Genomic DNA, 14,698 nt, shown 5'->3' with positions numbered 1-14,698 from the left:
ATATTATTTCATTTCATTAGTTAAACTATAACTGAAGGGATTGAATGGGTTTGAGTTGGAGGTTTTCCTTTGGTCTTATAGTATTGATATTTCAATGTTCGGAATCTGACTACTTGTTCCTCCTGGAAATGTTAAGTCGCCTCTTTGATATTTCCCCTAGCCTCTTGCTCGTTTTCGTTTTGGGTTCAAGCCCGGACATCCTTCTCCTTTCCTCACCCATTTGTTGTTCTTTTCAATTTTGGTTTTTCTTTGTTGAGGTCTTATTTAGGTTGTAACTTTAAGAAGATAATATAATACGAGAAGTTGATATTGATGTTGTTGTGTACCCTTCAAGGTTCCCTCTCCTGTCCGACCCTGATTTTTCAAATCGTCTCATTCACCCTCTGATTTTCTTGTAGCCCGCAATGAGTGCTCATTGCACGATTTTTTCTGTGTACATTCCCCAGAAAAGCTGAAGTGTTAAATGGTTTTATCCACTCTGAGTCACATTCTTTCCTTGTTGATTAATTGGACATCTTCAATATCGTTATCACTCTAATAGAAAGGTCAAGAATGATCCGAGGTATATGGACATTTACTCTGCTAACCTTGTTAACCTAGGCATACATAGAGTTGGAACCATTTTTTCTAATTGGTACTAGTATGCGCAACAAGTACTTTTGTCTCATCCTGTTCCTGAACGAAAGGTATGCTTGGCCCATTGTTATGTTGCCTTTCTCTATCCTTCTTTTCTTTAGTTTGCTCTTCTAAATCCAAATTTCTATGCAGTCAATGTAACAAGGATTTCGTCTCCACATTTCTCTCTATGAAGATAAGAAAGTTTAGTTCAAAATTTTGCCTCATCCCAAGAGGTCTAGAAGCACTTCTGCAAGCTTCTCTCACTTCCTTACACTCTTTCCTGCCTTTTAAGTTAAACACATGAAAAGATCTTAGTTTTACTGGCTTTTTGAAGTTTAGCCCTCACCATGATATTAGTGGCTTATTTTTCGTGCTTCCCAGACTTTTTTATAGAGAGAAAGGGACCGCATGCAACCATGCTAACATTATAGGAGTTTTAGATATATTATCCTTTTAATACATTCATTGTTCTTAAAAGTTTACAGCTTAAATTTGGTAGTTTGCCTTTTATTTTTCATCTACTTTTTCTTATATAGAAACTGGTAAACTTTAGTAGAAAATATTGAAAAGTTTTCTTTCTGCTAAAACTTAAATATGAATATGAAACATTGAAACTTTAGGGAAAAGTGTTGTACTTTAATATTGCATGATTGGACCATATTTTTTTGGTAGTATGGTGCATCATTAAGAATTATGGACATAACGCATTGAAGAAGCAATTTTACCCCTGTAGACATCAAATGTTAGAAGTAAATTGCCTACTTTTTGTTTTGAATAAACATTTCAAAATAATATTGGTGTAAAACCCAAATATTACGGATAATTTATCTTTGCAGAAACCCTTCTGGGAGCATTTTGAGTTTTCTGTTCCCTATACCAAGCTTTCTTCAATTATCTATCTTAACTAGAGCGTAAATTAAACAAAAAAAAAAAAAAAAAAAAAAAAAGAAGACAAAAGTTAGAGTTCAGTTTTTCCACTTGTACTTATTACTTAAATCGTGGGCTTTGATACTGTTTTGTTCCTTGGGCTAGGCTGAAAATGAGGCAGATAGGATGGACTGGATCAATAAAATCACGGGGGCTATTGCATCTCTTTTCAATTCTTATTTTCTTCAACAGGTTTGGTCCTAATAATTGTTTATTTATTTATTTACATTTATTCAGTGTGTATATGTGTGCGAGTGGCAAAGGATAAAGCATCAGCATGAATGCTTTTGATAGCTTTTTGAATCTTCTGCAGCCATTACTGGAAGCAAAATATCCAGAGTGTGACAAAAACAATTTCAACGATTATAGTATTCTGACACTACATGAAAAAAGATTAGAAGATGGCAGCCAAGTAGATTCTGTTTCTAAGATACTAAGAGATATCCCTGGAAATGATCTATGTGCAGAGTGCGGCAGTCCAGAACCCGAATGGGCGTCTCTGAACCTTGGCATTTTATTATGCATAGAATGCTCTGGTGTTCACCGTAATCTTGGTGTCCATATTTCAAAGGTATTTGAATGCAGCTTAATCTTATTATCATCGTGGATTTTGATTTTTGTGCTGGTGGGTCTCGGCTCTTCTACTTGTATATTTTTCTAGGTTTGGAAAATATTGCTTAGTAATACAACAATATTGTATTTGAACTCTAAAGTTTGGAACATGTTGGCGACAGAAATGTTAGTAAAATAAAAGTCGTGCCCAATACAATATCTACATGAAACACATGGAGGGGAACTTTGAACATTCTCCAGAAATAATTGTAAAAGAAAAAGTTTTAACCTAATCATGTGAAAAGAAAAACTGATGGGCTATTATTCCTGATCTTGCAGGTGCGATCAATTATATTGGATGTCAAAGTCTGGGAGCCTTCAATATTGGACTTGTTTAGGAACTTGGGCAATGCTTATTGTAACTCTATTTGGGAGGGATTGTTTCTTGCAGATACTGGAAGGTAATATTTCCTTGAGCTGTATTGGTCATTTGGTGGAGTTTATTTCAAAATTTGATCGTTCGTACATATGTTACAGAACATAGTAAAACCTTCCTACAATATATCTTTATTCTCAAGATGGTAGTATTTACACCGTTTTATAGGCAGCTGACTAATAAGGAAATTTCAAGTATTTACAATCGAATTCTAAAAGCAAGAACTTTTGCAGGGATAATTCAGAACATGCCGTAGCCACGTCAATTCCAAAACCAAGTCCCAAGGATGCCAATCAGCTTAGGGAGAGATACATTCAGGCTAAGGTAGAAGGATTTTTCCTCTGCGTTTTTCACATTTTCTTTTTATATATAAGGTCTGAAATCTGTTTCCTATTTTATATATATTTTTTTAATTTAATTATTCATAATCCATGCCAGAAACCCCACAACACTATTGTGATTATTGGCCATTTAAAATTACTTACATCGATGGATTTATTCTTGGGATATGTTTGTATTTTCATACTTTGATTTTCTCAACTAGCTTACAGTTCTTTTTCACAAGATTTTTTTTTTTTTGAGGAATACAAGTTTTTTCATTCAAGTGTATGACTTGTAGCTTCTGTTCCTTAAATAGTATGTAGAGAAACAGTTTGTAGTTAAGGATAGTGAAGCGCCCGGCAACATTTCTTATGCAAAAAGCATGTGGGAAGCTGTCAAAAGAAATGACTTGCGAGAAGCATACCGTCTCATTGCAGTTTCAGCTGTATTGATTGTCAACACGACTTATGATAATGTAGTCGGTGTCAGTTCAAGCCCACATTTGGACGAGGAACACTCGGTAAATCAAGAATCACTTAATCCATCATCATGCGGGAGAGATTGGGATTCTAACGAGTCAAGGAATAGTCTTCAAGGTTGCTCACTATTGCACCTCGCTTGTCAAAATGACAATCAAGTGATGCTTGAACTACTATTACAATTTGGTACCGATATAAATGTACGTGACTCTCATGGAAGGACGCCTTTGCACCAATGCATCTCCCAGAAAAACAACAAGTTGGCTAAGTTGCTACTAAGAAGGTGAACTATGTTCTCTGTCTGTTACATTTATTTTATTTATATATTATTGTTTTCTTTATGTTGATATTGTTTGTTTCTTATGGTGGCGGGGGGTTGGGTGGGGGTAGCTGTTGCTACATAGAAAGACCCTTTCGTTTATTATCAAAACACATAGGTATTAAATCAACCCAGTTAGCTTATAGGTTACAATAAAATTGATCTTATAAATTATACCAGTACTTTAACACTACGATAGACCACCTATTATTCTACAATATAGTAGAAGGGGGAAGAAGGGAATAGCACGTGTAAAAGGGGACCACTAGGGAAACCAAGATAGTTAGAGTCTTTTCTTATTATAATTAGTTTTTCGTTTGGAGGGAAAGTTAGGTATGTTTTGATTAGTTTTCCTTTCCATCCTTGAGAGAAAGGAAAACAGAGAGAGGAAGGTTTCATATTGAGTTTCTCGAATTGATTTTCTTATCAATTCGATCCTATTTCCTTTCATTGTTCTTGTAATTCATCTACTACCTATATCAAATAAGATCATATCATTCCAATTCTAGTATCACATTTTTGGGCTCCATCATATTGGTATCAAAGCTCTCATCCCTGGGAAATCTAAAGAAGATGGTACATAAGCAAATTGAGGAGAAATTGGAGATTTTCGATCAGGAGATATCTGGAATGAGAACAAAGTTGCACAAGTCACTTGCGATCGAAGTAAACCTCATGTCTTTGTCAAAAAGTATAGAGAGATTGGTAATGCAGGCTGCAGGCTAAGAAAGAACATCAATCGTTGTTGAAATATGTTGAAAGCAAAGCGAAAGAGAAATCAATGATGAGTGAAGGATTAATCGTATATGTAAGTCAAGGATCTGTGATGACGAAAGCGACGAAAGAAGGAAATTCATTGATGAAAAAATCGGAAGTGAAGCATGAACGAAGAAAACAGAAATTGATGAAAACCTGAGTGATTGGATCCCGATTCGTGGTTTTGAGTAGACCGATATTTTTAAATACATAAATTCATCGATTCGGAGAAAATGATTGTAGCAGTGATTAGTTTCGACGGAGCTGCTTTAGACTGGTACAGGTCGCAAGAAGTACGTGGCAAGTTTAAGGATTGGGCGAATTTAAAACAGAGGTTAGTGAGATTTCGATTGATCAGAGAGGGATCAATTTAAGATTTCTGGCAATCAAACAAGAATGAACGGTAGATAAGTATTGAAATCTTTTTGACAAATTAGGGGTGCCTTTACCGAATTACCAAACAAAGTTTTGGAAGAAACATTTATGAATGTGCTGACTCCATGGATTAAAGCAGAGGTTGAATGTTGGGAGCCTGTTGGGCTAGCACAAATGATGAAATTGTCCCAAAGAGTAGAAAATTGGGAGATCACATGAAGCGCGATGAGTTTAAAGGAAAGTATCAGAGGTAAGTATCAATTCAATTATGCGAATAATATTAAATCCGATACTTTAACAAATATGGATGAGAATGAATCCGGAAATATATTTTCTACGAGAACTATTACTTTGAAAGGAGTAGCGGCTAGAGAGAACTAAAGAGAAGGTCCAGTGAAAAGACTTTCTGACGCCGAATTTTAGGCTCGAAGGAGAAAGGGATTGTGCTTTTGCTGTGATGAAAAATATCTCTCCGGACACAAATGTAAAGCCAAAGAGCAAAGAGAGTTACGAATGTTTGTAGTGAGGGAAAATAATGAAGAAGTAGAAATTATAAAAGAAGATGATTTTGAGAAAGAAAGAGATGAATTCGATGGAGATGGAAGAGGAGGCCAAACCAATTGTAGAATTGTCTATAAATTTTGTAGTTGGGTTATCTAACCCGGGAACAATGAAGGTTAAGGGAAAGATTAAAGGGGAGGAAGTGACTATCTTAATTGACTGTGGTGCCACCCACAACTTCATATTCAAGAAGGTAGTTTCAACACTGCAATTGCCAACAAAGGAGACCTCCAACTATGGAGTAATACTTGGTTGGAGAATTGTAATAAAAGGAAAAGGAGTATGTGAAGCAGTAGAAATCCTGTTGAATGAGTGAAAAGTAGTGGAGAGTTTCTTACCTTTGGAACTGGGAGGAGTTAATGTTATTTGAGGAATGCAGTGGTTATACTTCTTGGAAGAATCTAACCATGACCTTCTATAATAAGAATAAGGTAGTCATAAGGGGAGATCCAAGTCTTACTAAGACTAGAGTAAGTCTGAAAAGCATGATGAAAATCTGGACTGACTTTGATCGAGGGTTCTTAATTGAATGTCGAGTTTTAGAGGGAGGAATGACTTTAGCAGAACTGGGGTGGAAGATTGCCAACAAAACAAGAATCAATTCCTGCAGTGCAAGCAAAGTTTGAAGATGTGTTTGAATGACAAGAAGAATTACCTCCATGCAAGGAAATTGAACATCACATTCATTTGAAGAAGGGTACAGATCTAGTGAACGTGTGGCCATACAGATATCCATACCAACAGAAGGCTGAAATGGAAAAATTAGTAGATGAAACGTTGACCTCTGGGGTAATTCGCCCAAGTACCAATTTGTATTCAAGTTTAGTGTTAGTGAAAAAGAAAGATGGAAGCTTGAGGTTCTGTGTTGACTATAGGGCCCCGAATAATGTCACAATTCCGACAAGTTTCCTATTCCGGTGATTGAAGAGTTATTTGACGAGCTAAATGGTGCAACATTATTTTCGAAAATTGATTTGAAAGCTGGATACCAGCAGATCAGAATGTCTACAGATGATATAAAAAAGACTGCTTTCAGGACCTATGGACACTACGAATTTTTGGTCATGCCCTTCGGACTGACCAATGCACCCTCATCATTTCAGTCACTGATGAATACTATATTCAGATCCTATGTGAGGAAGTTTGTGCTAGTGTTTTTTGATGCTATACTGATATACAGTAGAAATTTGGAAGAGCATTTGCAGCATTTGGAGTTGAAATTGGAGGTTCTGAGTGAGCATGAACTATCTGCAAACAAAAAGAAATGCAATTTTGCACGATCAAGAGTGGAATATTTGGGGCATATAATATTAGGAAAAGGAGTAGAGGTGGATCCTGAAAAAATCATAGCAATTAAAGAATGGTCAATTCCTACAAATGTCAGAGAAGTTAGAGGATTCCTTGGCCTAATTGGTTACTACAGGAGATTTGTACAACATTGCGGAACCTTAGTTACTTCTTTAACACAACCATTGAAGTTGGGAGCATTCAAGTGGTCAATTGAAGCATAAGAAGCCTTCGTGAAATTACAGAATGTGATGATTACACTCCTAGTTTTGGCTTTGCCTGACTTGAATTTGCCATTTGAAATTGAGATAGATGCCTGAGGGTATGGTGTAGGGGTGGTACTAATTCAAGCGAAAAGACCAATAGCTTACTGTAGTCACACATTGACCATGAGGGACAGAGCAAAACCAGTATATGAAAGAGAATTAATGGTTGTGGTGCTAGCAGTGCAGAGATAGAGGCTTTATTTGTTGGGAAGAAAGTTTGTAGTCAAAACAGATCAACGTTCTTTAAAATTCCTTTTAAGGCAAAGAGTAATATAGCCTCAATATCAGAAATGGATAGCTAAATTGCTAGGCTATACATTTGAGGTAGTTTACAAACCAGGGATAAAGTTGCAGATGCCTTATCAAGGATGCCTCCAAAAGCATATCTCTATAATCTGACTGCTCCAACGTTGATAGGTTTGGTGGCAATTAAAGAGGAAGTGGAGAAAGATAATCGTTCGAAGGAAATAATGACTGAGCAAAAGAAGAATGAAGGAGCAGGCAACTATTTTATGCAGCATGGGATGTTAAGATGCAAAGGAAGACTAGTAATATTGAAGGCTTCATCTCTGGTTCCTACTATATTATACATGTATCATGATTAAGTGGTTGGAGGGCATTTCGGCTTCTTGTGAACTTACAAAAGGTTGACAGGAGAATTGTATTGGTAGGGGATGAAACAAGACGTCAAGAAGTATTGTGAAGAATGTCTAGTGTGCCAACGCAACAAGTCATTTGCATTATCTCCTACAGGGTTATTATTGCCGGGATGTTCCAAATAATATATGGAGTGACATCTCAGTGAACTTCATTTAAGGGTTGCCTAAGCCGACTGACTTTGAGGTGATATTAGTTATGGTAGATCGGCCGAGTAAATACGTCCATCTTTTGGCATTAAAACATCCGTATACAGCTAAGTCAGTAACTGATATTTTTGTAAAAGAGGTTGTGAGATTGCATGGTTACCCTAATTCAATCGTTTCTGACAGAGATAAAGTGTTTCTAAGTAATTTCTGAAAAGAAATGTTTAGATTGCTGAAACAAGATTGAATAGAAGCTCTGCTTACTGCCCTCAGAGAGATGGGCAAACAGAAGTAGTAAACCAAAGAGTGGAGATCTACCAGCGTTGTTTTTGTGGGGAAAGACCAAAGGAATGGGTTAAGTAGCTACATTGGGTAGGATATAGGTATAACACTACATACCAAAGGTCATTGAGAGTAACCCCGTTCCAGGCTGTGTATGGTCATTTACCTCCACCACTGATCTATTATAGGGATTGGGAAACACCCAACTCTACACTTGATGAACAAATGAAAGAGAGGGATGTAACATTAGGTACATTAAAAGAGCACCTCAAGGTGGCCCAAGAGAATATGAAAAAGTATGTAGATTTGAAGAGAAGACGTTGAATATTAGGTAGGAGAAATGGTTCTTCGAAGATTCGTCCATATAGGCAGGTTTTGTTGAGGAAGAAAAAAAATGAAAAACTATCCCTAAAGTTTTTCGGTCCATACTGAATAATTGAGAAGATTGGACCAGTTGCTTACAAGCTGGAGTTGCCATCTATAGCAGCAATATATCCGGTGTTTCATGTATCTCAACTTAAGATGTTAGGAGAGCATGCTAAAGTGCAACGGATAGTTCCTTGTATGTCTGAAAATCATGAGTGGAAAGCAGTTCTCGAAGAAATAATTGGCTATCAAAAGAATGCATCTGGAGTGTGGGAAGTGTTAATAAGCTAGAAGGGTTTACCGAGACATGAAGCTACCTGGGAAGTCTATGATGAAGTTCAACAGTTGTTTTCAGATTTTCACCATGAGGACAAGGTGGATTTGGAAAGGGAGTAATTATAGACCACCTATTATTCTACGATATAGTAGAAGGGGGAAGAAGGGAATAGCACGTGTGAAAGGGGACCACTAGGGAACCCAAGGCTGTTAGAGTCTTTTGTTATTATAAATAGTTCTTCGTTTGAGGGAAAGTTAGGTATGTGTTGATTGGTTTTTTGTTCCGTCCTTGGGAGAAAGGATAACAGAGAGGAGGGTTTCATATTGAGTTTCTCGAATTGACTTTCTTATCTATTCAATTGTATTTCCTTTCATTGTTCTTGTAATTCATCTACTACCTATATCAAATAAGATCATATCATTCCAATTCTAGTCTCACATTTTCGGGCTCGATCACACTCTTCTATACATGGGACTTGGAAATTAGCATAAGGCATAAAATTAGTTATCAATATTAAACTAGCATAAGACTTAACTTTTATTCAGCGCATGATTTAGTTCGAGAGTTCTCCTAAACATGGAGGACTAACTCTTCATTTAGCTCCAGAGTTACATTATAAGCATTTAAGCTCTTTTTTTTTTCATCATATAGCGTAAACAATTTACTCAATTTTTTATGACTTAGGCAGTGGCATGTGGTTGGAATGTTTTCTAATATCGACACTGGTATCTCCTAGAACTAATTGACACAACTATCAACTCCCTATTGGATAACTATTTTGATTTTTTGAAATTATGCTTATTTCCTTTCAATTTCTTACGTTCTTTTTTATCTTTCTTAAGTAAATGAGTTGAACTCTTAAGCTAAATTTCAAAAATCAAAACAAGTTTTTGAAAATAAATTATTTTTGTTTTAAACATTTGACTTCATTTTTTAAAACGGTGGTAGAAAATAGATAACAAAAGTAAGAAAGTGGTGTTTTCCGCTTCAATTTGAAAAACTAAAAACTGAAAATGAGATAATTATCGAACAGTGAAGGAAAACATTTTGATACAGTGACTTTGATCAAACCGGAAGTGTACAGATATCATATAGATTGACATCGGCGTTTCTTATACAATTTTATTGCCTGTGTTTTTACTTATTTTTAACTGTATAAACAGAGGTGCAAAACCATCAATCAAAGATTGTGGAGGATTAAGTGCCTTAGAAAGAGCAATGGAAATGGGAGCAATAACCGATGAGGAGCTATTTCTTTTGCTTACAGGATCTGAATAAACCATAAAATTTGGAACACTTTTGATTTATTATTATTATTATTACTACTACTACTATTACTATTATTATTATTATTTTATATTGACGTTGTTTATTGTTTTTGTGTAATTCACTATATATTCCTTTGGTTGTCGGTGGAATCTAGAATTTTGTAATATTTTTAGTGGTATGTATATCTTCTTTAACTTTTTAATATCTGTTGTTGATGGTTTTTTTTGTACAAGAATCCTCAATTGATTGGGAATAAAATTGTATTTATTGGTATCACTCTTTGTTCTTGATATCTTTAGTAATTACGCTTGTTTTGTAGAAATATTTTTTAAGATATTTAAGAATACTTGTATAATTGTGTTTGTCTTTTAGGTTTCTTTACTTGAGAATGTCTTCAATTTATATAATGTCCCAAAATAATGTATTATTATTAATAGTAGGTTAAAAATCTCATTTTGGTAGATGTGTGGTCTTGTAAAGTTAACATCCCACCGCAACTCACTAAACATTAGCAATAATTTTCATCAATGAAATCCAATATATGAATATGTACTCAAAATTTATATTAAAAATGCTAATAGATAGAAAAGAAAAATTAGAAAATCATCTTACAACCCACATCCTACTCAAATACAAGTGTATGCAAGTATTCGTATATAGTCCATATTCACAAATGGTAATAAGATATTGAAAAGACAACTCAAACTCTAATAGATAGGTAGAAGTAGTCAGGTATTGGATTCACGATCTCTACATGGAAATTAAGGAAAATATTTTTGGAAAGCGTAATATAAAGTTCAGTGAGTGACTAGTTTTTAAAATAAAACATAGTTTACAAATGAGTAATAAATAACTTAGCAAAGCATATAAATAGTTTATCAGTCTAATAGTTTCTCAACCCTTCTCTTCCTTACTATACCCTAAATCTCTATTTACCTCTTGGGATGAAACTCTAGGTATCAATAGTGCTCTCATCTTAATATGAAACTTCAAAATGGAAAATCTAGGCATTTGTAGTGTAGTGTCCCTCATCTCAACTTAGTCTATGTGATAAAAACTCTATTTATCTGTTGAATATCCTCATCACGTGACCTCTATGCACAAGTATAGACTAAAACATTCTAAATAAATATCATGCTTTAAAATATTGTTGTAGACTAGTTCAACATGTTTATATAAATCTCTTGCATAAAGCAAATCTTAAACCTGTAAATCAAGCTTTGCTTAAATATATTTTAAACAATAAACATTCAAGAAACTTAGCATTTACATGCTTGCTCATAAATCTCGTGTTTAAAGAAACAACTTAATAACGTCAGTAACTCATCAATAAACACATGTTTTTTCAAACTCTTTATAAACTCATGCTTTGGAAACAAGATTCCAAATCAAGTATAGCTCAAATAGTTTAAATAATGAAAACGATAAACATGTGCAATGAGGATTGGATCAATTTTACCCTAATTACAGCTAATTCTATTAAAAATTAATCAAGTGTAAGCTTAGTTTAATTGTTCCTGTTAGATGAATCCACCAAATCTACTATCTTACTAGAATTGTCATCTTCTTGTTAAATTCTCTCATGGATAACTTGCATGGATATGCCTATGTATATAAAGAGTTTAATTAGATTAAACTCTTCCACTTAATGCTGGAAATTTCTAAAATTAAGCATTATCTCTCGTACTCATAATTCTCCTAATTAGATCCCAAATTAATTCCCACCCAATAGTTTTAAGTATTGAGTACAGTAGGAAGATCTTCTGGTTGTTCTTTGTTGTGTTCGTGATCAACAACAATTCAATGGAGAGTTTGAGCTCCAAATGTTTAAATTCCAAATTTTTTTTTTCAAGTTTTTATTAGTATGTTAATCTTTAAAATCCATGTAATTTATAAGATATTTGATGCACTTTTGCTACTTGTTAGCTCATTCTTACGATTGGTATCTAATTGCATATGGCGGGTGGCAATTCATGTGACGAATGATGTTCGAACTAAAATAAACATATAATGGTTTTGACAAATTAATTAAGCTTGGTTGTGTAGTAGTTATTGTAATGCTAAACAGTCATTAATTTGGTATTTAGGGTCTGTAAATTTGCTAGAATCATTAGAGTTCCAATAGGAAGTAATTTAGAGAAATTGAACAAAAGTCAGCAGGAAAACGAAAACAACGAGAGGTTTCTGTATTGATCATGGAGCCATTCATGTTCGTGCCTAGAAATTCAAGGCAGTGTTGAGGCGACTCTTCAACAACACTGCAACGCCATTTAAGTCTTTTTTTTTTTTTTTCTTGAAATGCACCCGCGAAGGATGGCCAGTCCAGATGTATGGATCAGACCGATTTAGTTCATTCGGGCTTCTTCAAGCTCATTTCTTAGTGATTCGAGATGCTTTGAAGGTGTATGGGTCTAGTCCAAGGCTTATTTTAATTATTATTGTAATAATTTAGTAAGTTTAGTTTAATTAGGAGCCAAAACCAGTTTATTTTAGTGTGTTATCTACGAATGTATACAGGGAAGTTTTAAATCATCTTTGCACATAGTGTATGTTATGTAGATTAAATTCTCACAATAGGATTAACATGCTCGTGCATTAGTAAGTATGTGATGGAAAAAACAAAGCAAGAGACATGCAACAACGGAAGATAAAGATCATGCTTTACTCTATATGCATCTAAACGATTTAGAAGTTAATATGCAACTACCATGCGATGGACCTAAATGAAGAGAGAGGAATGTAAACGATGAACTTACCTTTGTAGTTCTCAACTTCTTCTTTGATCCAAAACTTCTTCTCTTCCTGAAAATCACCAGCAAGGATAACCACCAAGTTGACCTACTATGCTTAGGACCAAGAACTGAGTTGTGGGACTCGGCTATGTGAAGAGAATTTTGAGAGGGATGGAAGTCAATCATTTAGGTGTTTTTCAAAGAAAACCTCTGTTTTTTTTTTTCATTCGGTAATAAGAAGTTTTATATGAAACTTACATGCAAATTGCATGTAAATTATTTCATATCTTATCAACACCTAATCAAATCATTAACTCTTTAATGAAATTAGTGGCCTTCAATTCATAATCGGCTGCCACATTTCCCATTAACGTTAATTAATAAAGTAATTAGTCAAAAGGGTACTTTGGTCATTTGACCAACTTAAGTCAAAGTCCAACTTTTACTTTTCTTTAGTCAAAAGTCAACTTTTTGACTTTTTACTAATTTTCCCGTATTGACTAATTCTAACCTCCCGATTATGAATCCCTATTCATTTCTCTAGAATTCAAATCATATTTGAATATAAATTCGGTCAAAGTTCATAATCAACATGTTGACTTTTTGACCGTTCTCTAAACTTTTCAAGCTTTTAAATATGAATCAATATTCATATTTATTTAAATCATATTTAAACTTAAAGTTTATTTCTACCGACTTATATCTTATATATGTGTCGGTTTCTCTTTCTTATCTTTTTTCGAACAATTCGAATTACTTCAACATAATATTCTTAGTTGAATCCATATGAGTTAGTAGGGGAACCTAATGGACCTATAGATCATGGGCTCCAACGATCCGAGAGTAATTGGATAAACTCTTTTAGACCAAAGTTAATCAACATTCGTTAACTAAAGAGTCATTCCACTAAAGACTCTTAGTTGCACTCCCCTCACTATAGATATATTTCTGTCCACCTGATATAACCATAATGGGTAAGTCGAACCTTCACAGATTGTTCGTAATCCTGGCTGGGTCAAAATACCGTTTTACCCCCAACATTATATCTTTCTCCTTAAGACCCACTGATCCTATGAAGGCACGGGCTTTCTTTGCTTTTATCCAAGGACTCATGTTTCTTCGCTAAAACATCTGACATGCTAGCAAGAATGTAGACACGAGCTTTCTCATTTGCTTTTATCCATCGATCATATGCTTTCCGACTAGCTCGGTTTGCATTTGAGGCCAAGGTTTGAGGACATTCCTCAGTTAAGACAAACCGTAAATCATCAGCAACTAGTATTGTGTTAAGATTTGATTTCCATGTCGCATAGTTATCGCCGTTAAGTTTTTCGGAAGCTAACAATTTAACTATCGAGCTATTCATGCTAAAAACAAACATACTTTGTTCAGAAACTATAATCTAAGTAAACCAATCATTTTAGCAAAACTTTAAATAATATACCCTTTTATTTATGTTTTGCAACGATAATTCAAAGGTTCAGAATAACCTCTACCGAGGGGTAACCGATTACTCGTCCTTTGAACCAAGACTATCTTGACCAAATGCTAATTCACAAATATCTCATATTTACTTAGCATTTAGTTATCGTTTACTTCGGTCAAGAATGTACTAACTATTTTAGTAATTGTTGTAAGTGTGACCCTCCATTTTCGGTCCTCAAAGATGAGAATCATTATGCTCCCAAAGGTGGAAAGACAATATGAAAACTTATCTAAGAGACCCTATCTGTCGCCACGTACCCGAGACGACGCGGAGCGGCCGACGTCCTTAAGAAGGGTTTAATTTTAAAAACGAAAAAAGGAGAGTCGCCACCAATCTCTTTTTACGGTGTGATTGGACACCAAAATAAAATAAAAACTTGTCTATGAAAAAATTAGAGTTGAGTTCGGGAGTCATTTGTGTACGGGGAAGGTGTTAGCACCCCATAACACCCGTTTTAGAAAACGGTGGCCAAATTTAATGTCTTGAATAAAATTTATTTTTTTAAAAGAACCGTGTCTTATTTCATTGCTCACCACTCCAATATTTGGAGCAATAATCCCATAAAATAAGTGGGATACACTCATTA

General features: G+C 34.7%; 1 protein-coding gene across 8 annotated transcripts in view; it reads left to right on the top strand.

Moving 5' to 3' along the window:
• The window catches only part of LOC103495062 (ADP-ribosylation factor GTPase-activating protein AGD4-like), a 46,314-nt gene extending 36,147 nt beyond the window's left edge, over window positions 1-10,167 (top strand). For all 8 annotated transcript variants that reach the window (XM_051090869.1, XM_051090868.1, XM_051090866.1 and 5 more), the window contains 6 exons: window positions 1,651-1,737; window positions 1,859-2,116; window positions 2,437-2,558; window positions 2,767-2,857; window positions 3,171-3,616; window positions 9,789-10,167. In XM_051090869.1, coding sequence (XP_050946826.1) covers window positions 1,651-1,737; window positions 1,859-2,116; window positions 2,437-2,558; window positions 2,767-2,857; window positions 3,171-3,616; window positions 9,789-9,903 — 1,119 coding nt within the window. In that variant the 3' untranslated portion in view covers window positions 9,904-10,167. The remainder of the gene's footprint in view (window positions 1-1,650; window positions 1,738-1,858; window positions 2,117-2,436; window positions 2,559-2,766; window positions 2,858-3,170; window positions 3,617-9,788) is intronic.
• The last annotated feature ends 4,531 nt before the right edge of the window (window positions 10,168-14,698 follow it).

This window comes from Cucumis melo, chromosome 10 (assembly GCF_025177605.1).
Source record: "Cucumis melo cultivar AY chromosome 10, USDA_Cmelo_AY_1.0, whole genome shotgun sequence".
In the NCBI taxonomy this organism is placed as follows: Eukaryota; Viridiplantae; Streptophyta; class Magnoliopsida; order Cucurbitales; family Cucurbitaceae; genus Cucumis; species Cucumis melo.
This window is presented reverse-complemented; position numbering and strand designations above follow the sequence as displayed.